At 45.8% G+C, this 22699-nt stretch overlaps 3 protein-coding genes across 9 annotated transcripts in view; 1 reads left to right on the top strand and 2 right to left on the bottom strand.

The window, feature by feature from the left end:
- Positions 1 to 591: 591 nt before the first annotated feature.
- Wdr24 (WD repeat domain 24) lies at positions 592 to 4548 on the top strand. 4 transcript variants are annotated; one of them, XM_076824933.1, is made up of 13 exons: positions 592 to 795; positions 970 to 1141; positions 1257 to 1373; positions 1457 to 1679; positions 1749 to 1962; positions 2065 to 2313; positions 2413 to 2573; positions 2661 to 2844; positions 2950 to 3103; positions 3179 to 3302; positions 3368 to 3869; positions 3953 to 4114; positions 4204 to 4548. In XM_076824933.1, exons 2-13 carry the CDS (start codon positions 1045 to 1047, stop codon positions 4330 to 4332), a joined length of 2316 nt encoding a protein of 771 aa, XP_076681048.1. In that variant the 5' UTR covers positions 592 to 795; positions 970 to 1044; the 3' UTR covers positions 4333 to 4548. The 4 variants fall into 4 exon arrangements, with proteins under 4 accessions (XP_076681048.1, XP_076681050.1, XP_076681047.1 ...); XM_076824935.1 differs by lacking the exon at positions 592 to 795 and adding an exon at positions 799 to 903 and having other exon boundaries at positions 997 to 1141; XM_076824932.1 differs by lacking the exon at positions 592 to 795 and adding an exon at positions 885 to 905.
- Positions 4539 to 7913, bottom strand: Aldh (Aldehyde dehydrogenase). The gene is made up of 7 exons (XM_076824936.1): positions 7713 to 7913; positions 6579 to 6824; positions 6231 to 6477; positions 5656 to 5990; positions 5264 to 5566; positions 5016 to 5173; positions 4539 to 4935 (listed from the first exon to the last, which is right to left on the bottom strand). The coding sequence occupies exons 1-7, from the start codon at positions 7806 to 7808 to the stop codon at positions 4788 to 4790; spliced, it is 1533 nt and encodes a 510-aa protein (XP_076681051.1). The 5' UTR covers positions 7809 to 7913; the 3' UTR covers positions 4539 to 4787.
- A 663-nt stretch (positions 7914 to 8576) lies between these two features.
- Gaba-b-r2 (gamma-aminobutyric acid type B receptor subunit 2) overlaps positions 8577 to 22699 on the bottom strand; it is a 93768-nt gene continuing 79645 nt past the window's right edge. For 3 of the 4 annotated variants that reach the window (XM_076825390.1, XM_076825391.1, XM_076825393.1), the window contains 17 exons: positions 17802 to 17939; positions 16833 to 17000; positions 16247 to 16422; positions 15947 to 16124; positions 15523 to 15756; positions 14626 to 14686; positions 14329 to 14563; positions 13737 to 13977; positions 13536 to 13658; positions 13333 to 13443; positions 13034 to 13258; positions 12780 to 12962; positions 12561 to 12660; positions 12357 to 12486; positions 11790 to 12283; positions 11262 to 11672; positions 8577 to 11182 (listed from right to left, as the gene is read on the bottom strand). In XM_076825390.1, coding sequence (XP_076681505.1) covers positions 10557 to 11182; positions 11262 to 11672; positions 11790 to 12283; positions 12357 to 12486; positions 12561 to 12660; positions 12780 to 12962; positions 13034 to 13258; positions 13333 to 13443; positions 13536 to 13658; positions 13737 to 13977; positions 14329 to 14563; positions 14626 to 14686; positions 15523 to 15756; positions 15947 to 16124; positions 16247 to 16422; positions 16833 to 17000; positions 17802 to 17939 — 3834 coding nt within the window. In that variant the 3' untranslated portion in view covers positions 8577 to 10556. The remainder of the gene's footprint in view (positions 11183 to 11261; positions 11673 to 11789; positions 12284 to 12356; positions 12487 to 12560; positions 12661 to 12779; positions 12963 to 13033; positions 13259 to 13332; positions 13444 to 13535; positions 13659 to 13736; positions 13978 to 14328; positions 14564 to 14625; positions 14687 to 15522; positions 15757 to 15946; positions 16125 to 16246; positions 16423 to 16832; positions 17001 to 17801; positions 17940 to 22699) is intronic. The other variant, XM_076825392.1, reaches the window with a different exon arrangement.

The raw sequence follows: 22699 nt of genomic DNA, 5'->3' as shown, positions 1-22699 counted from the left end.
TATTTGGATCGATTTCGTTTATTTAGTAATTGAAAAGTAATTTAGTATGCAATTCTTCATTTGCAGTGTTTTCATTTTTCTTAGCAGGGGCAGTTATTTTTCATGTCTATTAACTTTACCGACCTGTATGAATCGGTGGAATATGGTTCTCAGAGTTACCGTTTTTAAACATACAGTGCGCAACACAAGTCACAGTTCTTTCACGAAGTTGTTACTTCAGAGGTGGCACCAGGGGGGCCAAGCTTCCCTCTTACGAAAGTTGAAGCAGAGTTTGTAGCGCCTCCTACCAATGAGGTGCGTACTAAACTGTGAATGTGTGAATTGGTGTGAATCGGGACGTATGTGTATGTGTATACGTGTAATGTACCGTTTACTTTAAAACCTGTCCACGGATCGTCGCGCCAGCGACACGTATGCAGCAGATAGAAGGATAAACATTGAAATTGAATATTTCTTCTTTTCTTAGGAAAAGAAAATATATTCAATTGCTTTGTATATCCTTCTATCTGCTGCATACGCGTCACTGACGCGACAATCCATGGTCAGACGGCCTTAGAAAGGGTAAACCAGGGAAAGTGAGGACACTTCCTCGTGTCTGCGCCAAACATTTCTAAATGACGACGGTCGTCATGGTAACATTTCACCAACGTCGAAAGGTTGTGTGTCGTGCTCACTGATACACGTAGGTATGTGTGTGTGATGTACCTAGCGCCTCCTACCAATACGGTGCTAACTAAACGGGAAAACTTCAGCCAAACAAAGACGGCTTGGTCCCCCTGCATCGGTCGCAAAACGGTATGAGCGTACGGATTTTCTTAGGATGGATTCAGTATACATAAGAATGTACATACGTATTTTAACCGTTACATTATTTGCACGGTTTCAATCGGTGTTTAAAACAGAGTGTGTGTTTATGTACTAAAACTCATAAGTACTTACTATCGAATTGTACTCATTATTTTGTTACAGTTGCTACTACTTAAATATATTATATAGGTTGAGCGGCGATGCATTATAACCTGTCATGATCGAAAGGGATTCAATATGATCTCGAAGACCGTATGCATCACTCAAGAAGGTCCAGCAAATGCATTAGCATTAAACAAAGACAATAGTCAAGTTGTTATAGCGGGACGTAACGGTAAGACATTTGATTGTACAATCAAATGAAATTAACCATATAAACGAATGCGATTATTAGCTACCGTGGCTGTTTGTGTTTCATGAGCATAGAAATTGGTTATTTTTTGTTATAGTTTTCAAAATATTTACACTATTAGAAGACAGATTTGAGGAGGCTTGCAACCTACGTGTTGGCAAAAATTTAAATCTAAATTTCTCTTGCAACGACGTTGCCTGGAATCTCATAGATGGTAAGTTACTAATAACATTTTTTAAACAGTAATTAGCCATGAGCATTTACAGAAAGAATTATTGTAAAACTTACAATGTTTAGATCATATATTAGCAACTGCTGCTACAAATGGAGCAGTTGTAGTATGGAATCTGAACAAGTCATCGAGATCCAAGCAGGAGCATGTTTTCATTGATCATAAAAGGACTGTAAATAAAGTAAGTTTTCATATGACGGAACCCATGTGGTTAATATCTGGTTCCCAAGATGGCACTATGAAATGTTTCGATTTAAGAACGAAAGAGGCTACTAGAACCTTTTATAGGTAAGTACAGTTATTTTAGTATTGAAGATGTCCCGATTAAAAGATCCATGGACATACTGTTGGTTTTAGTAATACAGAATCTGTGCGCGATGTGCAATTTTGCCCGCATGCGCCGCACACATTTGCCGCTGTTTCTGAAAACGGACATGTACAACAATGGGATTTGCGTAAGCCCGACCGTTATTTCCAACACTTTACCGCACACAGTGGTCCTATATTTGCGTGCGATTGGCACCCTGAAACCACCTGGCTGGCGACTGCTTCTAGGGACAAGACCATTAAGGTAGTACTCTCTTGTTTGTATTATTCCAATTGTGTGGTACGATGACAGGTGTATTTATTCATCGTCAGTTTTCGTTTTTCTTTTTCTTATGTTCACACTCAGGTTTGGGATTTACTAGGTAAGCCCAGTTGCGATTATGTTATACATACAATAGCATCCGTGGGCCGAATAAAATGGAGGCCACAGAGAAAGTATCATATATCCAGTTGTGCTCTTGTTGTGGACTGCAGTATAAATGTGTGGGATATTCGTAGACCATACATTCCATTTGCTAGTTTCAACGAGCATAAAGATGTTCCGACCGGTGTAGCCTGGAAGGGCAGTCCGCAGTCTTTCTTATCCACCAGCAGGGTAATACCGCGTAGTCGTCTAATATTATGTCTAATAAATAATAGGGGTAAGAGATTGTCCACATTTAAGAGGCCTTAACGGAAAGCATTATTCGTGCAGGATTGTACCTTGTACCATCACGTGTTCAAAGACGCTACTCGGCCAGCAAGCAAAGCAAATCCACAAGGTATTGCATTGAATCCGAAAGGAGATATTGCATATGCTTGTAAAGTAAATGTCCATGTTACAACTACAATGAAACAGTTGACTAACATAATGAGGTTAATAAACTAGATGTACAAATGGGCCCGACTTAGTAAAATTCGCTTAAATGAAAACGTCGAACGTTAGTTAACGTTTCTTTATAGGAAAACACCTGCCACGAATGATACATTTTGCATGGCATCCAGCGTGATGCACAGATTTGCCATAAACGTGCCACGGGAACCAAAGTGGTTTAAATCTTGCGCGGAAGGTTATTTGCTATCTGGAAGATTAAATGATATTTGCGACCATAACGCCAATGTTGCTAGAAATGCTGGTAGAAACGATGTAAGTAATGAAAGGATCAAAGTTAAAAAAAACCTTCATGTAGTCTCGATATTAATGATAAGCTGTACTCTTCTTAATATACGTACCATCGTGGATTTTAATCAGATCAGTACAGTATGGAGTATCATAAAAACTTTATACGCAAATCCCATGGGATCTATTTTAAAGACTCCTCCGACTGCGTCTAAAGAAGACATAGTGAATACGTTGAATTTAGCGCAGATTGCGATAGGATCTGGTATAGATCAAGGAAATGCAGGTAACAGTATCAGGAGTTTGGTTTAAACTTTAAGTTTCTAAGTCGATTCAAAGTTCTCACGATGCCTCCTTTAAGGGCACGAGAACGATGTGAAATCCTTACAAGGAGAAGTGACAGGCGCGACTAGCGGAGGCGATGATGAGACCGAGACGGATGAGACGCCGGAAAATCAGCATTCTATAGGGTCCATGTTGCCTGGGTACCGTGCAAGACAAACTATTCCTATAAAATCTGGCAGCGTTCAACTAACATTCTTATTTGCAGCTACAAACAATCGTTTATTGGTCACAAGGGACCATCTAAAGGAGATTTCTTGTTTGGGGAAAGCGAGTTTGAACCAGTGACATTGGAATACACGTCCAGCTATATACATAATATTATCAATAACGATAATGATTGGACATTGTCCAAAGAGGCATTTCCTTTGCGGCACGAGATAAAAGACAGATCTCCGCCACCCGAACAATTTCCCAATCATACACCGGACATTAACGAGGATTGTGCTTCGTTAATGATCGAAGATCAACCGAGTCAGTTAATAGTCTCGAATATACCTAAACCACAATTTTGGGATCCTACGAATTTAATCGAAGAAGCTTTGAAACATCACGCGGCCCTCAGAGATATACAGACTTCCGCTTCGATTCTTATCGCACTGGGAGAGAAACGGAAAAACTTAAATATCGAGACCGCTGTTCAGGAACATTGGATATTAGAATATTTAGACATGCTTGCAAGGTTTAAGCTTTGGAACATAGCTACGGAGGTTGGCGGCGAAACTATACCGATAAAGATTACCGTTCGCGAGCAGAGCAGTGATAATTAATCATTATATAATTATGTCGACAGATAATCCAATCGGTTTGGATCCCGTCGGTGTCGCAGTTGAATCAGCAATCGACGGTAATACACGCGTGCTGTTTATCTTGCACGAAACCGTTACAAAGAGCAGCATGGCTGTGCGATCGATGTCACTCGTCTCATCACGCGCTTTGCTCTGTTTGTCATCAGGTAAGACGTTTTGCTATTGTTCTCGCATATTTCGCCTTGCGCTTCTCGAAGCACGCGTTTCGTGTTTCATGCTTCATGTTTCTTTGCAGGTTGTTCGAGGTGTGTACGCATGGTGCCAGGGATGTACACACGGAGGCCACGTTGTTCACATGAACGAGTGGTTCAGTTGTAATCGACAGTGTCCAACTGGTTGTGGGCACACATGCGAATACACCTAATATATACGAAGATACCTTGCCCGGTGGTCTACTGTTATCGCTTCTCTGTACTTGTACAATTTACACGTGTTATGCGCTACATTATTCCGTAAATTTAACAAGACTCAGCCGCGTAGAAACTTTGTCAACGGCTGAATCTAGAGTCGTTATTAAGTTATTTATTAATTGTATTTTTATAAGTCGTATAATAAAGTTCATCGATAACCTTCGTTCTTATATTGTCCTTTTTATTCCGCTGGTAGCACCTTTACCTAATCATCAAAAGTTATAAGAAAATACATGATTCTTGAGCACCGTTTCGAACTCCCCTTACAACCTATCTATTGTAGTATAAAAGGTGTGCGTGATATTACATAAGTAAATACGTTACTATTGGCATCTGTTAAAAAGATAGAAAAATTGTAGAAACCTTACAGACCATTTCCAATTCATGAGATCAATCGAGGTGAATTGTTTTAACTGTTCTTTTGATTGATTTTAACTATGACACTCTTAACTTCGGTATACGCTTCGAGGCCATATTCTCCGAGTTCTCTCCCTTGTCCGGACATTTTATAACCCCCGAATGGTACTTGAGGCGTGAAGACGTTGTACGTGTTAACCCTACGATATGTATCAAACAAAATAGCAGGTAAATTTAAAAAGAGAACATATTCGTTTAAAGACTATCTCGAGTCACCTACCAAACAGTGCCTGCGCGAAGTCCCTGGATGATATAATTCGCTTTGTCGATATCCTTCGTGAACACGGCCGCTGCCAGTCCATAATTAGTGTTGTTAGCGCGTCTGATCACTTCGTTTAAGCTACTAAATTTTAGAATCTGCTGAACTGGTCCAAATATCTGCAAGATTAAAGATTAAGGATTATAGGTACGTATACTTGATTACACTGCTAAGAGACATTTACACATTTAGTGTTCGTTTCTACCCACCTCTTCTTTAGCAATGGTCATATCGTCGGAGACATTAGCGAATACCGTAGGTGCCACAAAGTATCCTTTGTCGCCGATGCGCGTACCACCAGAGACTAACTTAGCTCCCTGGTCCTGACCCGACTTTATCATAGACATAATTTTATTGGTTTGCTCTTCGTCGATCTGTGGCCCTTGCTCCACGTTCGAATCGAACGGATCACCGACCACCCTAGATTTGGCACGCGCCGCGCTTCTCTCCACGAACTCGTCGTAGATACTGTCCTCGACGAAAGTTCTAGATCCGGCGCAACAGCATTGGCCCTAACATAGCAAGCGTGTATTAACGAGAAGAGTGGGATAATTGGATGTTAACTAGGTTAAACAGAAACTCGATCGAGTGTTGTAGCTACCATGTTGAAAAATAGAGCGAAATGCGCGGTTTCAACGGCATGATCAAGATCAGCATCCTTAAAGATAATGTTTGGGGACTTTCCACCAAGCTCCAACGTGGTCCTCTTCAAGTTCCCCATCGCGGCACCCTGCTTTATTAGCTTTCCAACTTCAGTCGAACCGGTAAATGCAATTTTGTCGACATTGTTGTGAGCGACCAGCGCGGCCCCAGCTTTACCGTAGCCAGGTACGACGTTAATTACTCCACTAGGAAATCCAGCTTCCTTTGTTAATTGAGCCACGTACAACGCTGTCAGTGGTGTTTGTTCCGCAGGTTTTAAAATGATAACGTTTCCTGCAAATCATTCATAATATTGGAATGAGGTGTTTCTAGAAATACATATACATAATATGAATACCTATCATATCTCCAGCGTGTTACAGATAAAGAGCGCGTGGGTATGTTTTTACCCGTGTTAACCACTCACGTTTACTTAAATTTTACTTGTAGATCACGGATTTGAATATTACGCGATATTAGGCGAGAAGCGCGGTAAACTGTAAAGTTCTATTTGTTGTTGGGGTTTTGCGATACCTGTAGCCAAAGCGGGCCCCAATTTCCAAGCCATCATTAGAAGGGGGAAATTCCATGGAATGATTTGCCCGCAAACGCCAACCGGCTCGTGGCGAGTGTAACCAAAGTACGGGCCGTCCATGGGGATCACTTGGCCATGATTCTTATCGGCCCATCCTGCGTAATATCGGAGTGTCGCTATACTCGCGGGTACGTCGGCTCCGTACGCCACGGAGTAAGGCTTACCATTGTCCAGTGTTTCCAAAGACTGAAACGCCGCAGCTGAATACTTAAAATCTTAACGCCGCGCCGCGCCGCGCCGGTGAAGAATACGTATACGCTTATACAGACATATACTAGTTCGCTCACCGCGAGATAAGTACGATCGCGTTCCATTAAATCGGCTAACTTGTGCAACAGCGAACCGCGCTGAGAAGCGTTCATGGTTCTCCATGGTGAACCCAATTGGAAGGCTTTGTTGGCTGCTTCTACCGCTACGTCAACGTCCGCGGCGTCACCTTCCTGGACCTCCGCGATCGTTTCTCCGGTCGCAGGATTCGCAGTTTTAAACGTTTTCCCCGACTTTGATCGGTGCCATTCGTTGTCGATGAATATCTGGAAACAACGCTAGGTCTCAGTTCGAGTTATCTGATGAATGTTAGACTCAAGTCCAGTCACTATTATTTCAATGAACGCTCGAACGCAACGGCTGTTAATATTTCGCAAAGAGAATGAGATTTCGCATTAATCGTAAAGTAAGCTTTGATAATGCGTCCATAAATGTACATGTGTACCGACACGCGAGTGCGTATTTCTGTTATTTGAGTATGTTTATGTACAGAGAGAATAAGATAACAGTCACGAAGTTTTAGAATGGTAGCCATAGTTTTTTTTTATAACAACACAGATAAGATAGAAAGTTCAGCGGATACAAGATTTAGAGCCGCATTTTCTTTTCAAACACCCGCTAGAATTACATAATTATTTTTGTTTCTTGATGGTGAAAAACAAAACGAGTTTAAATGATGATAATAAGACATTACGTATTGATACAATACGAGGTACATGTGTATTGGTTAAAGTGATCAGATATTTTCTGTTCCAATGCGGGACAAGTAAGCAAGCTTATTAAAGCATTTACAATATATTTAAAAATACATACTTGTGATTATTAAGTGATACGTTGAAACGAAATTAAAAATATTTATTTTTTCACAACAAAAAAAGTAGAGGAAACAGTAACTCTATGCCATTGCGAAAATGTAAATGGTTACATGTCCATTCCGGAACACCTTTCAATGCCGGACAAATGCTCAAATGCGTGACTATTCCGCACGATGCGGGATGTCTGGTCGCTTTAGTATTGCTCAACTGTTTTGTGATCAGCTTTATGTACTTAGAATGTGTGCACAAACATATATTTATGTGTATAAAGCATCAGATAACGAATCTTAGGCTACGTTTGTGTTTCTACGTTTGTCGGGATGTGAATTATGTACTTACTCCGGTGTACAGAACCGATGGATTCTTTTCTGGTGCCGGTATGGCCGCGGTGGAGAAGCATCGTGGCAACTGCAATTTTTTCAATAGTCGCAGCATGTTTGTTACGCCTCGGTTAAAAAGTTTGCTTCAAATCTACCCGTGACTCTTGCCAATACGTACCACGCACTACGCACATGGATGGTAATTGCACAGCTTCGTAACTGCCGGAGCCAGAATAATGTTGTGAATCTTTTTGCGCATGCGTATTTGGTGGCACATGGTCTCCCCCCACCTTCAAGTAAGTAATCCTGTACGCTACTATACGCGTCCAGGTATCGACATCTAGCGGTCGCATTTCAGAACTAAACTGCCCCTGTCGATATGCAGTCCAATCTGAAGCCAGGTACACACGGCATGCAAGTTGAGGGAATCTAGTATGTATCCCACATTCTACACTAGGGAGGATCTTATTTTCGACTTTTGAATTTTCATCGGGGCACCCTCCGGAATAGTTCCAAATAATTAAAAAAAAGGTGCCCATGGACCCTTAAACATTTAAATCATTATTTAACAGCTCGCGAGGTCGTTTATATATATATTTTTTTTAATTATTTGGAACTATTCTGGTGGGTGCCCCGAAGAAAATGTTGAAAAAAATTTTACCAAGAGTAAATAAGAGCCACTCTATTCTACACTATCTACTTCGCACACGTAACTGCTAGATGGTAAGAATATCGGAGTTACATACATGTATCCATCGCAGTCTTAACACCTTACCGTACTTGTTTCTGTAATAAAAAAGAAAAAGAAGAGTTCCTTGCCGGATATATTATGTAAGTATATCATGACGAATGAGAACTCTTTTATTTAAGGAGATCGAGGCGATGAAACGAGTGAATCAACTTTATTGATAAAATTGAATATAATTGACGTGTTGGTATCAACTGTTGCTTATTTTAAATCATAGAAACTTGTCAACCTTTATTTTAAAGCTTCGTGAGTGACGAGCTTCACGAGCGCTCCGATATTTTATTAACACGTAACGACATAGGTAGTAGAAGTAGACGGTATACAGAGACGAACATTGGGCCCGACATTTGACGATCGGTTACGAAATAAATTAATAAATAAAACGCGAGTCTGTCCGACGGGACGCGACGGTACGGAAAGTAAAATGCGGGTGATAATTCCTTTTATAGTACGTACATAACAAACTTCTATTCCACCTGTAAACATGACATTTATTTCGAGAGTTATGTACAAGACTCGCGTAACCACACAACGAAGGTCCTGTGTAACGAGCATTTAGGCTCTCAGTACGTTCTTCCGAACATCCGGAGTCCGGACCGGTACGCCTTCCCGACTCTATTTTGTCCTAGGCATCTCCATTTTTTCTCGAAAGAAAAAAGAAACAACAATAAAGAAAAGAAGGCAATACAATGTCGTATTGTGATTTCGTTCACTAGGCATGCACATCACATCCAGAATTTCTCTGTAAACTGTTTAGACTAAAATATACTTTGTTTAACAAAGAGACGCCGGCCGTTTACATACCATGGAGAAGTGGATGCAGGGTTAAGGAAGGGGATTACCTAAGAAATAAAAACGCTTTACGCACGCTCTTCCTTACCTCGCCGTATCCATCTAATTCATAACAATTCCTTTCGAATTAGGAGGAGTTTGTGGGAGACGATTGGCGCGAACACGAGTTGTATAATAGGACATAGGTAACCAGACGATATTTTCCAACACGAGACGCAGAAGCTTTGTACTTCTATATCTTTCGGCTCGCTAGGTAGCGATTGTACGAACGACTGTATTTTGTACGGTACGCTATAAAATGATTTCCAACGATTTATGCTTACGACGGTAGAGTTATGTTAAACGCCATACGCTAATGCTTCCCTACCTTTCTTTTCGATACCGACTATACATATTCTCTTTTTTTTTTTCTTTCTTTCTTCGTAAATCTTTTTCTTTCCTAAATCGAGACTCCTCCGGATCGGCACAACTGTGCCTGGCCGTTAGTTGTAATAAAAAACGCGATTCCGTGTTTCGCAATAATGTACTGCGTCCTTGTTTTTATTTCACGTACACTCGAAATAGTGTCCTTTCACTTGTTTTAAGGGAGTCGAAAGGAGAACGAAATCTGTTGAGAGTCGAGGGCTGTAGAAGAAAAGTGCGTTACGTTCGATCGGAAACGTTGGATTAGAAAGTTCTCTGATGGACACAGACTGTACGTAATAACTGTAATAACTGGACTGGCTATTAATGAAAAATACAAATCCTCTGGAGCATTGAACAAAGGCCGGCATCCCCGTTCAGGTTTTTCCCTTTCCTTTCGAGTACGTATTACTTAGGTTAAAAGTTCGCTTATATAAAAAATTGTTTATTCGAGATCTAGCGAGAGTAGTAGTTCGCGGTACGTGAAAACGCGTCGCGTCCGGGGATGTACGTACGGTGTGTTCGCGACGCGGCGCGCCGCGTCGCGTCGGTGCGTTATCACACATAACACGCATAATATTGTACGAACGATATGGACTAGCTGTGTGTTCGCTTGCAAAAGTCCGTACGATACGATTGATTACTATCGAGCGAGATGATCGAGTGTCGTTGCGACATGGACGCGGTCACGCGTCACCGATTCGAATCCGCGAGTATGCGAGCTGACGGTGGTGATCGAATGTTTGCTCGATCAATAATTGTCTGTGCGGTTTACGAACAAACGAGGCTTGTCGACCGATAACTTCACGGGTCTAGGATAAGAACACGATACCCCGCAACAGCCGGACGTCTTCCACGATAAATATTACAGCCCGTAACAGCAATGCCGCGCCGACTTCGAAACTAATTGCTGGAAGATCGTTAAAGATACTCGACGATGTCGCATTTGATGGATATATTCGGGCAGCTGGCCACGCTCGCGCCGTAGCCGGTTCTCGACGAGCTCTTGTGCCTCTCGGTGAGCAGCTTCTGAAAGATAGGCAGAATCGCCAGATCGAGTAACTCGCCGTCTGACACAGCACTGTACATCTTGGAGACGTTTACCGTCGAACCACCGACAACGTCCGAACTGGCGGCCACGGATCCGGCCATCCCGCCAACGCCGCGACTTCTTCCACCACCGCGACCTCCACCGCGACCTCCAACGCCACCGATACCACCAACACCACCAGCACTACCGACATCTCCATCTCCATCGCCACCGCCACCGCCGCCGCTAACGCCTCCGCCACCGCGTGGATTCGCACTGGCAAATTTGTTATTGTGAATGGTGGCCACGTTCGGTGTGCTCTGTACGTACTCGAGCCGAGCCTGCTGCCGAAGCTTCGACTCCGTGTGCCTGCACTCCCGTATTCGCCGAGCGGCGCGATGAGGACACTCGATCACCGGGTGGCCACCGTCGTTACTACGCAGACGAGTGCATTTCTCCCGCGACCTCTCGGACACGGACCGCTGGATGATGGTCGACACAGCCTCGTCGTACTTCTCTGAAATCGTATACCACGTCCACGGTTAGAAGCGTGTTTAACGGAGAGGGTTTAATCAGTCTAGGCTACAAGTGCTCACCGGTGTCGGAGTAGCTCGCGTTCACCATCGCAGGCACGCTCGGGGAACTGGCGTTCTGCGAGTCGTAGTGCCTCCGTTGCCTTCTCGGTACCGGTGGTGTTTCGGCCGAGCCGTTGAACGCCGCGTGAGAGTGACCCCGGCCACCGTGTTTCTCGCATCGGTAGCCGGTGCCGCCCAACAGCGCTCGTCTATGGCCGCACTCGCCTATCACGTAAGACTTGTCGAAGGAGCCCAGCGAAACGTCCGTCCTCTCGGACTTGGACACGTTCTCGGTGGAGATGTAGCTGATGGAATTGACCGGCACGCTGGTCCTTCGACTCTGGAACAGCTCGTGATGGGAATGGGCCATTCCGTTGTTCTTCACCGACGATCTCCTTTTCAGCGACTGATGGGAAGACGCGTTCGACACAGCTGCGCCCAATGGAAGAGAACGGAACGGGGCCAAGTTGACCAACAGTCAGAGATCGCGCCAAGACAATTGGACCACCGCGCCTCGCTGGAGAAATTGTACGAGTTACGAGTACTCACCGGCGTGTCGATGTTTCGGCACGAATTGCAGCGGCGGGGGCAAGATCGCTTGCTCGAGGTAGTTCTGCTCGTGTAGCTCGCCGAAGGAGACATTTTTGGCGGCCGGAGCCGTGGGCGGGGGCGTCGGCAGCCAGGACGTGCGGTCCTCTTTGCATCGAATCGGTTTAACGTGCCTGGGAATTTCGGTCTCCTCGAGGATAACGGCGTCGCCTTCCTCGACGATTTCCGGCACGAATTCCACGTTGGTCTTACCGTTCAGACGAGACTCGGGACTTCTCTCGATAAGAGGTTCGCTCTCTCTCCCGGGGCAGCTAGAGCGACTCCTCCTGCGCCCAGAATCGTCCCCCGCGTGTTTCGGAGCGTGCCCTGCCGCTGATGCTGGTGCCGATGACGCGCTCCTCGTAATTTCCTTCGCGGCGTTCTCTTGCGGCACCAATGGCACTCGTTCGCTGTCGATCGCGATCGCGGGGACTTTCGAGAAGGACGTCTTCTTCCTGCGAAGAAGAAAAGTTGCAGACTCGCTTTGCCTCTGCGCCATCGCGTTCCTAGTTGGAACTTCCTACGTACTTGACGGTGTGTGGTTCGGGCATGGTCGCGGTCGCGTTCGCGTATTCACCATCCGGCTGAGAGATCGTCGTCGAATTCAGGCTGCACATCGACATCGAAATATCCGTTGTCTCCGTAGTTATGGACAAGCCTACGGCAGAACCACCAAAATACACATCGAGATCTCGACAGGTAGCAGCGCCTATGTAGCAGCGAAATCGTTACCCTCTTTCTTAATCGTGCCCTCGTGCCTCGGCACCGTCAGTCTGTCCATTGCGTCCTGCGTGTCCAGCGTAGCTTGGTCATCGAGTCTTCTGAGGAACATCTGCGATCAGAAACATAGTTAGCGTCCTTTCCCGCCGTGTCGCGCGTTACCTACTCCTCTCCCAGTCTCCCCATCCGCATTCCGCAAGCTTTTATAATTCATATGATTTCCTCGCTTACCTGCAATTCCGAATCCTTTTCCAACAGTTGCTTGTGAAACTTTTGGTTGGCCAGCGTAGCTTCTTTAAGGCGTTCCTCCAGTTCACTGACGCTCGAGTCTCTGCGCGTCTTCGACATGGGCCTCAGAGTGGCTCTGATTCGTGTGTCTATCGCTCCTTCTGGGTTTCTTCGCAGTTCTATGAGCTGGCGTGGAAAAGAAGGCTGTTACAAGTGGATCCGGAAGGGAGGGATCTGTTTGCGTTTGCGGAAGGTACCTTCGGCACAAAAACCAGGCAGAGGGTAGCTGTACTGCAGAATATTATGAACACCGCCAGCATTATGAACATGGCGTCTTGTTTGTCGGCCAACACGAAGCTAATCGCTGCTCCGGTCACGCACATGATGACGACGTTGTAGACGCTCATTCCGACGTACTTGCTGTCGTTTAGCGCTGGAATACTGACGTGTCTCGTCTCCCATGCCAAGAAAGCGCCAAATATCTGCGATATCATACGGGCGAGAATGTTTAGTTGAGCGGGCTCAGCTGGTTGCGATGCGCTGACGAATTACGCACCATTAAAAGACCCTTGTACGCGTATATACAGCTCAAGTAGACGGTCATCCGATTGCTCTGACAGTACTCGTTCTCCGGTATTATGATAATGTCTTCGCTGGATGGATGAGGCTAACAACAGAAGGATACGGGGATACATTATTACCGCGTGTTAGGAGTTACCGGCCTGTGCAGCTTTACTTTTAATCAACGTCGTTACATACGTAGGGCTCCATTTGTTTCGTTTCCCTGTAGAACGGGTCCGCAACCTGCCATGTCGTCATAATCCCCAAATCGATAAACAACAATACCCCGACCACCATAAATAATTGGTAATCCTTTATGACCTAAGAGACGAGAGGGCAGGCGTTTTTATTGGGAGCGTAATGCGGGCATCGACTCGCCAGCAACCGGCCGCCGCTCACCTTTTTATTCAGCTTCACATCGGTGAAGATGGAATGTACCCGCCATGTTTTCGAGAACATGGAACCAAAGGCCAACGAGAAACCAGCCATCAGTAGCCATGCTCTCGCGGTGCAAATATATGGAAATGCCGTTATGCTGGACAGCTGTGAATCTAATCCAAGGAAAATTACACTGCTGTAGGTCAGCATGCATCCGACGATAATGAGGTTGTTTAAATGCGGCGATGACATTTTTATATATCTGAAACGTTGAAGATGGTCGGTCATGAGAGGAAACATAGAATGCGGTGGGCACGAGTGAGGAGGAAACCCGCGATCGACAATCTCTCGGGCGAAATGCGAATCTTAAGGGACGCGGGAGCGAGTGGTCGGTCCCCGCGTGCTAGGTACATACATACTTATCTATCCTCTGTTAACGCACACCGGTGCGTTTACCGAAATGCAACAACAAGCGAGCAGCTTCCGTTCGACAATCGTGTAAATTTCATTTCGGAGTTTCGCACCGCTACTTGGCAACGCGATCAATATAGGTATGTACATATTCTACGTCCTACCGAGTTGATTTCAGAGGAACCGTGTCTCGAATAATCACCTTTGATTTCTGTATTTAATATTGATGGCAAGAAAAATGGCCGCCATGATGATACCCACGCTAGCCGCCGAAGTTATCACGGCATAGATTGTAATATTTACGGTGGATTGCTCGATGATATGAAGAGTTCGATCTTTTGGGGGTGATCTTCCTCTCCAGACCAAAGGCTGACCCCTTGCCAGGTCCAAGACACCGGTCACGCCGTCGAATTCTCCCACCTTCACCTCGCTGCCGCCTGTAATAGCAGAACACATACAAATATCGCAAATTTCCGATAGCCTTTCGTCGCATACTCACTTTGAAACTGTTTTAACAGAATGTACGCTTTTCTTTCGTTATCGTAGAAACGTACGGGCCCCTGCAAACATCAAGCACACTCATTTCAGATCTCTGCGCTCGTGATCCCCGACGCGGTTCCGTCGAAACGATGATGCTATTCCACGCGTCGCGCTACAATTTCCAATTTTCCCCCGCGGAACTTGCAAGAATATTCCGCTCACGATACATCGCGTTTCAACTCTGTTGATGCCGTTACATAGGTAACTAGTACGTCGCACCGCGCCCCCGAAACTTACCGGCGCGCAACCCCACTCCGCGCGAAAATTAAAGTAACACTATAATTTCCTGAAAATTTTAGTCACTTTCAAATGGCTGTATCTCTGCGAAAAATAGTCTGGGTTAGATCTAGGATTTTTGTTCTTGCGGCTTTTGAACGATTGTTGCACTTTTTGTTAGTTCAATGTCATTTTAGTAAAAAGAAAAGATTTACAAAATTTAAGAAAAACATTTTTATCGCTTTGCGTGGTGCTAATACCAGTTATCGAAGCGCAGTTTTTGCCATTGCGAGGAGTTCGGATAAAAATATTTTTCTCCCAAGATTTGAGTCTTTGCTTCAAAAACTAAGCGTTAAAATGCTTCTTTAAATATTTTTTGCGCCCATTTTTCGCAGATATACAGCCACTTGAAAATGACCAAAATTTTTGAGAAATTATAGCGTTCCTTTAATTTTAACGCGGAACGTATATACATTAGGTATCATTTTCGTCTGTTGGTTGATCGGTGGATCGACGGCGAAATAGCAGCAGAGAAATTACAGAGAACTAAATGGATAGAAATACTTGTATCGTGGCCCGTCGTCGTGCAAATTAATATAGAGTATAGGTATTAAGGCGTCTGGGTGCTGATTTTGCTCACCGTCACTCCCTCGAAACTGGTATTCCTGAGAGCCTCGAGGAAAAGCTTCTCCCAAAGTACGTCCCTGTATCTGAAATCCGATATGGTCTGATTGCGACGATAGTGTCTTATCCTACGCGCCACGTGTTGTATGGCCAAAGCGACCGCCCATATACCATCGTACGTGTATCCGTGGAATCTTGAATACTCCGTGCCTCGTCTCGAGTCGTACTCGACCCGATATTGATCTGGCGTCTGTAAAACGTTCCAACGGGAAACGTTGAAAATTTCTGGACGATTCATCGCCTTCGTCCGTAGGTATCCCTCCCGGCCGAAAGGAGAGAAAAAAAAAAACGCGCGTAGCTATTCAAGTAGGTATCTACATAGCTACGTACATAGAGGGTACAGGTCCCAGAACCAGGGGCGACTGAGGCATTTTACTTACGATGCCGGACACAGTGTACCGCTCCTCTGTCGTTAAGGGCAGCAAGTCCGTTAGAATGGCACCGTGCAGAGCCTCCGAGAGTTCCGAGGGTGCACAACCGCCGTCGGGTAGAAGCCACCACTTCTCCCCGTACGTGCCCATGATTACCCATTGGTATTTCCTTCCGAACATGCCGAATCTGTAAACGATTGCGATTCCCTCGAACCAAGCTTTCCTAACCAGCCGTGACGACGTGAGCGACGTGAGCAACGTGAGCCGATCCACGCGGCATTACGCAGAAAATCTATCTCGAGTACGCACTTGTAGGCCTCGCAGAATATACGTCGCGCCCAGATTTCGTTAAAGTTCCCTAATATTATCCGAACGTCCTTCTCCTTCAGCTTCTCCAGAGCCGACGACACTTCGGTGGCGAAGCTTTGAGTCTCCACCACTTCCATCTTGTTGTCATCTAAATCGGCGACTAATCGATTGTGCGCCTGTGGACAAACGGAACGACGCTCCGTTGAACGCGAACGAAAGGGACGGCAAGCCGAGATCGCTGGCGTTTACGCCCCAGCCTCTCGTTCGAACGGCAAAGATGACGTTCCCGTACCGAGCCGCGTGTACGCAAAACCGAATGATCGCTTAATGTTTTCGGTCGCCAACCCTTTCAATTATTAATGATCAAAGTTGGACGTTAACGCAGTAGAACTTAGGTATGCATAGTGTGCATCGCGGCGTGCAAGTTTGCCCAGGAACACGGTGGGAACGGTAATGCCCAAAGTTCACCGGGATTCTGACGGTGAGAAGTTGAGTCGCGCCCGTCGGCTCACCGGATCTAGTCGATGCGATGCGATGAGCTTCCTATTACTTACTACCGCGTTTTTGTGAAGCTAGTAGCACTTACCAGAGCATATCTCGGCTCGTTTTGGTAAATCGTACCGACCCTCGTCCAGTTAAAGTGTATCAAAAGTGCCACGCGGGGGGCGTTGAACGCGTTCTCGGACGGCACCACCCTAAAGAAGTTCGGGAAGCTATTGCTCGTGAACATCGGATGCGTGTCCGCGTAGCTGAGCTGCAACCGAAAGGGGCCAGTTGTTTGGTAGCGGTACGGGCATTAGCGCGATTGAAAGATGCGCGTGCATGTTACACTTTTGAATTTTCTTCGCGGCACCCCCAAGAATAGTTCCACATAATTAAAAAACAAATCTGTGTAAAGTTTCAGCCCGATTGTATAACGGGAAAATAAAAATTACAAGCTTTTTCTTCGCCTTCATAAATAAAAAGTGTTCGAGAAGGATTTCAACTTTTAAAATTTTAAAAATAGAAATTTGTCTTTTAGTTTTTCGGAAGTTTCTCGGAAACCGTTTGTCGCACGAGAAAAAGTAATAGGACATAAAAAATGCTCCTTGTCTGGATCTACAACTTTTGTTTGACATATTTTTTTCTGTAATCAATAACTTGGAGGATATTATATAAAATCGACTTCGTGAGCTGTTACATAATTATTTAAATGTTCAAGCACCCGGAGGCACCTTTTCCCGTTATCCGATCGGCTCAAACTTTACACAGATTTTCTTTTCATTATTTGGAACTATTCCGGGGGGTGCTGCGAAGAAAATTTTGAAGAAAAATTTCACCAAGAGCAGATAAGAGCCACCCTAGTGTGTATCTAATGTTTGAAATTTGAATGCGAACGATGCTACGTAGAGTAGGCGTCTAGCTCGTTGGGCTTCCTTTCGCTACATAATTAATGCGTCTTTGGCGAAGCTGCTCGTGACGCAGCATCGCTCGCCAACAATATAGCTTGTTCTCACTTCAACTCTGTCACCCCCTTATGCACTCAACGATCTTTCGTGCAATTTTCTCCACCTACCTGCGTGAGGCGCCAATGCTTGGACGCCTTGGCGATAGGATCGGTGACGTGCGTGCAAGCTGCTCCGAACAGCATCACCTTGTGCGGTCCACTGTGCATCATATCGAAAAATGCCTTCACACCGACCGCAGCGTTGCACTGAAAAAAAAATTGCGCGATATTTGCTTGCGAAAGGTAAGGACGTATGTACGCGCAACTTTAGCGTTACTTAGTTACCGTGCAACTAAGAACAGGATTAGGAACAGCAGTACCAACGGAGTTTTCAATTTCTTTTACAAGGTTTCCATAGGAAACGCTGTTACAGACTTTCCTACGAGTGCGCATACCGGTCGAGAAGAAAGAAAATAACGGAAAGGTAGTTGATTGGGTGCATCATAAGTTATTCAATTTTCGGATGTAGTTTGACGCTGCTACCGGGATGCGCGCGGTGGTTCACGCTTCCTTTCGTATGCAGCTCCATTTTCTCCCGCTCGGTGCTCTCTATTTTTATTTCCACGGCAGCGCATAGCAGTCACATTTGCATAGTGTGAAAGTGCCCGCGTATATTTTACGGGGACGCCCAGGAAATGTCGGGAGCAGCTCAGTAACAAATCCCGCGCGTCAAAGCGAGGCTTCTCGCTTCTCCATCGAGGATACTTGAGGACAAGCAGGTGCGCACCGGTGCAAACAAACGCAAAGGGACAACAGACATTAGGGGCGAGAATCGAGGCCGCGAGCATCCGCGAGAGAGAACCGATGCTCTTGCGAACCAACTACGTGTATTATTTCTCCATAGGTACGTACCGCGACCAAATCTTCGAATCTCCTAAATCTTTCAGCTTTTCTCGCAGATCTCCAAGTGCCTATCAGTGCGCAGGTCCGGTGCAATCTGACCGACGCTCGTTACCCTTTGGTGCATGCGAATCGCTAACGAGACAGTCTCGTTGAGTTTAAACGAGGCGCGAGACGATGGACGGGCAAAAATTAATGCATTAAAAGCACTAATAGTGGCGGGATGTAGGGCAGAGGGTATGTTAGGTACGCATACACCGGCGATGTTCGTCGGAAATGTCGCGACATTACCTCAAACAGTCTTGCGCTGTAATTACCGCGCGCGCGTTCCAGTCTCCTACGCTCCTGGTGCAAGGGCAAGGGAACGCTTACAGATTAATACGTTCCAACTCTACAAACCTCCCACCCCCTTAAGGAGCTATCTGAGAAACCACCAAATTCTCTACTGTTTTTCTAGTATTTTGTTAATTCCCTTTGGATGAGTTAGACTCGTTCAGGGTTTGTTAAGATTGCAAACTATTTGCCGACTATGAAGGACCACCCTTGTAGAGGGACAATGTTCAATCGATTCAAAACCATTTATTTTAACAATAAATTTAACTTAACTATATTTACTATCTAAGTGTACTTGTTCGTACGCAAGGTCTATTACTATAATAGTGAGATCTGTAGCGTTCGATAGGTTCGATGAGGTTTTTCTGAATATCTATTGCGATCTGGTCACGGCTCGTCGCTGAGCTTTCCTCCAAGTCTCTCAGCCCTCCTTCCTGGTCTGGAAAAATGGGCCTTGTCCAATCAGCGTCTCGCGACATCGCAACACCCTTCCATTGCGCCCTTTGCGTGTCTTCCGGAGTGGGATGCGTTGGCGTTAGACTCCTCCGCTTGGTGGTAACGGCTTGGCAACGCGTGGGAAAAACCCCGGGCCTTGATTTCACCAACGGCCTACTTGCTGGCGAAAACCGTTGAAACGGTCGGACCCATGGTGGGCCCTCAAGAACTTGACCTTCGAGGTCTGGGATGCGTCAAGAAAAAACTCGGCGATCCGAGGACGACAATGCAAGTCAAGGGCTCCTTAGGTTTATGGAGATTTGTGTTTCCGCATCTCAATTGGGTTTGGAGATGGGACAAACTTTCTCTAAACAGAGTGACTTGATCAAGGTGGTCTGGCTAGTGTATAACTAAACAATTTCCAGCACGAGCGTTTTTCCCTATATAGTTTTCCTCTCCTAATTGCGTTTCGTTCAGTTCCATTTCAAGCGTATCCAGCGAACTAGCCGATACGACGAACACGGGAGCGAGGGCTGCACCGTGTGCGCGCGACACACGCGCTGGTATATTGCATTTGGATACCACAAACGGCATACCGTGAGTGTCGCGCCGGTGTGTGTGCCGAATTAGCGATTCCTTGTGGATCGGCATGTAGGGTTGGCCTGGTGAACTCGTTTCGGAGCATTCAAGCCCTGCTATAAGTCGTTGACATTAATTAAACCCAGCCCCTGCCACCCGATGCCAACGAATCTCTTCGTTAGATATTCCATTATCTAAGCTGTTTAATTCACGCGAGGGGTGCGTCGCTGGCGATACTCTGTCAACTTCGCCGACAGTCACAGCTAGAAGTGTCGCGGAGGAACGGCTGAGGACGCGGCCTAATTTCTCTTGGCGCTACCCTCCGCTGGATGCGCGGTACCGGAGACGCGCTCCTTTGCAAACATCTTCGTGGCCCGTCTTCTTTCGCAAGCACCGGCAGCCTCGAGGGGGCGAGGAGTCCGAAGTTAGAAGGGACTACTGGCCTGGGACTAAACGGAGCCGCGCAATATCTTTGCCGTGAACGGTAATCAATTGCGACTCGGCCAACGGCGGGGCAGAACGACACAACGCCTTGGCTGTTGTTTACGCGTTGGCCTCGGGCCATACCGGCTGCGGTGGCTAGACAGCGTTGCAAAAGGGAAACCGGCAGCGAACAATGGACTCCTCCTTTTTCCGTGACGGTGATAAAGCAACAGAACTGTCATCGCGACCTTCGCAGCGATGCGACGTGATAAACGGCCGCGCTCTGCGTACGGAGGCGTGTAGGGTAAGTAGGTGTACGAATAGGAGCATGGAAATGTAGACACAAGCGTACAAGGGTTGGCGGCGCGGCGGCTTTGCGTAGATGGAAAATTTCAGCTCGCAGAGCCCGGCGATACGATCGTCCGCCCTGGCCATACATAGCCGGTTGGAATCGTGGCATTACCGTAACTAAACCCGTGCCCATTTAGTCAACCACCCTTATCTTGAGTCGCACACGCCACTGGACAACAGAGGATTAAGGACCAGCTCGGTTCCATTACTTTCTTTTATCGCGATCACGGCCGCGGCTGTTAATTTCCTTCGAGTCTACAGCGACATTAGCCGCTCTCAGGAAACAAACGGGACGAGATTGCTTCCCTGAAGCTCTGCCAACCGACCGCGGGGTTGCCCCCGAAGAGAAAGATTCTTCGGAAGAAATGGCTGGTAAAATGATGCTCGTCATCTTTAATATCGCATCGATTAGAGTCGCGGGCAAATCCTTGCCGGGCTGAGCTCCAATAATCAAGGAGCTTGCGAAGCAGCCATTCCATTGTGCCAGCTATCGGAGGCGAAATTCCATTACAAGTTCGGTAGCTCGAAATGAAATCAACAGTATTGTGTCGCAGGAGCGACGCCGGGCCGCGGAGCGTCCGCGTAGTTGCCCTCGCTGTAGGTACACGCAGGTATGCACACAGTCGGATGCTAGAGAGTCGAGGAAACTTTGGGAGAACACCGCGCGCGGCGCGGCGCTCCAAGAATTATGGATATTTCGACCACGTAATTGCGTTATCGCGAATACCTACCTTGGCGGTGGGCAAATTCCGGTAAATCTCGCCCGAAAGCTCGCTAAATTTTACGACAGGCAGAGCGGCCTCGAAAATTCGAGGAGCACGACTCCTGCTCTGAAAACACGCCGGGTTCCGCGTTGTCCTGTCGGGCTGGCTGCAGCATTTCCACTCCACAATCCCGCTATCATTGTACCTAACTACCCTGCCTACATACGGAATTCTCGGAATGTGGTAGGAATCGAGATCCATCGCGCGCTTCCGGATCCGTATCACGGCCGCCCGGGGTCCCACGGGAGAAAGGGACGATCAGAGATAAAGGCGACATTAACTTTATATTTCCAATTCTCCGCTCGATCAACTGAAATTGATTGTCTAGGAGAACTTACAAAGAGAAAAAAATTTCTTAACAGAGAATTTCTTAAGGGGGTATACCCGTTTGAACCCTCGGAAAATGTATACATTTTGTGGATTTTTTTACAAGTCAACGGTTTGATGCAGATTTCCCGTTTTTTAACTATGTTTACATAGTATTATGAACTACTTATAAAAAAAGTTTCAGTTAAAAAACTATTGTTTTTTCGGAAGTTACGGATACATGTCCGAAAGTCTCTCGATTTTAGACGGCTAAACGGTGGCCCTAAAAACTCGCGCTACGTTCAACCAATTTACTTCAAATTTTGCATGCAGAATCATAATAAGATTCCACATCGTCCAACGAAGGCGATTTTGAAAATTTTGAAAAATAAAGAAATGGTGAGAGATCAAAGGTAAAGTTAAATTTTTCTAAGAGAAAAATCCACCTTTTTCCTTTATAAATAATAAACGGGGAATCGAAATAAAAAAAACCTTCGTTGGACGATGCGGAATCTTATTATGATTCTGCATGCAAAATTTGAAGTAAATTGGTTGAATGTAGCGCGAGTTTTTAGGGCCACCGTTTAGCCGTCTAAAATCGAGAGACTTTCGGACATGTATCCGTAACTTCCGAAAAACAATAGTTTTTTAACTGAAACTTTTTTTATAAGTAGTTCATAACACTATGTAAACATAGTTAAAAAACGGGAAATCTGCATCAAACCGTTGACTTGTAAAAAAATCCACAAAATGTATACATTTTCCGAGGGTTCAAACGGGTATACCCCCTTAACAGGGTGGATTATCACTGCCTACTCTTAGCAACTTGCAGCTTGCGACGACGCGTACAGTTTGCCGCCGTTCGGCTTTGAACTGCTCTTTTCCAACCTGCTACTTTTTACCTACTCGTCGACTGTTTTACAGGCGAGCTTCTTC

Source organism: Andrena cerasifolii, chromosome 13, assembly GCF_050908995.1.
Source record: "Andrena cerasifolii isolate SP2316 chromosome 13, iyAndCera1_principal, whole genome shotgun sequence".
Taxonomy (NCBI): Eukaryota; Metazoa; Arthropoda; class Insecta; order Hymenoptera; family Andrenidae; genus Andrena; species Andrena cerasifolii.
This window is presented reverse-complemented; position numbering and strand designations above follow the sequence as displayed.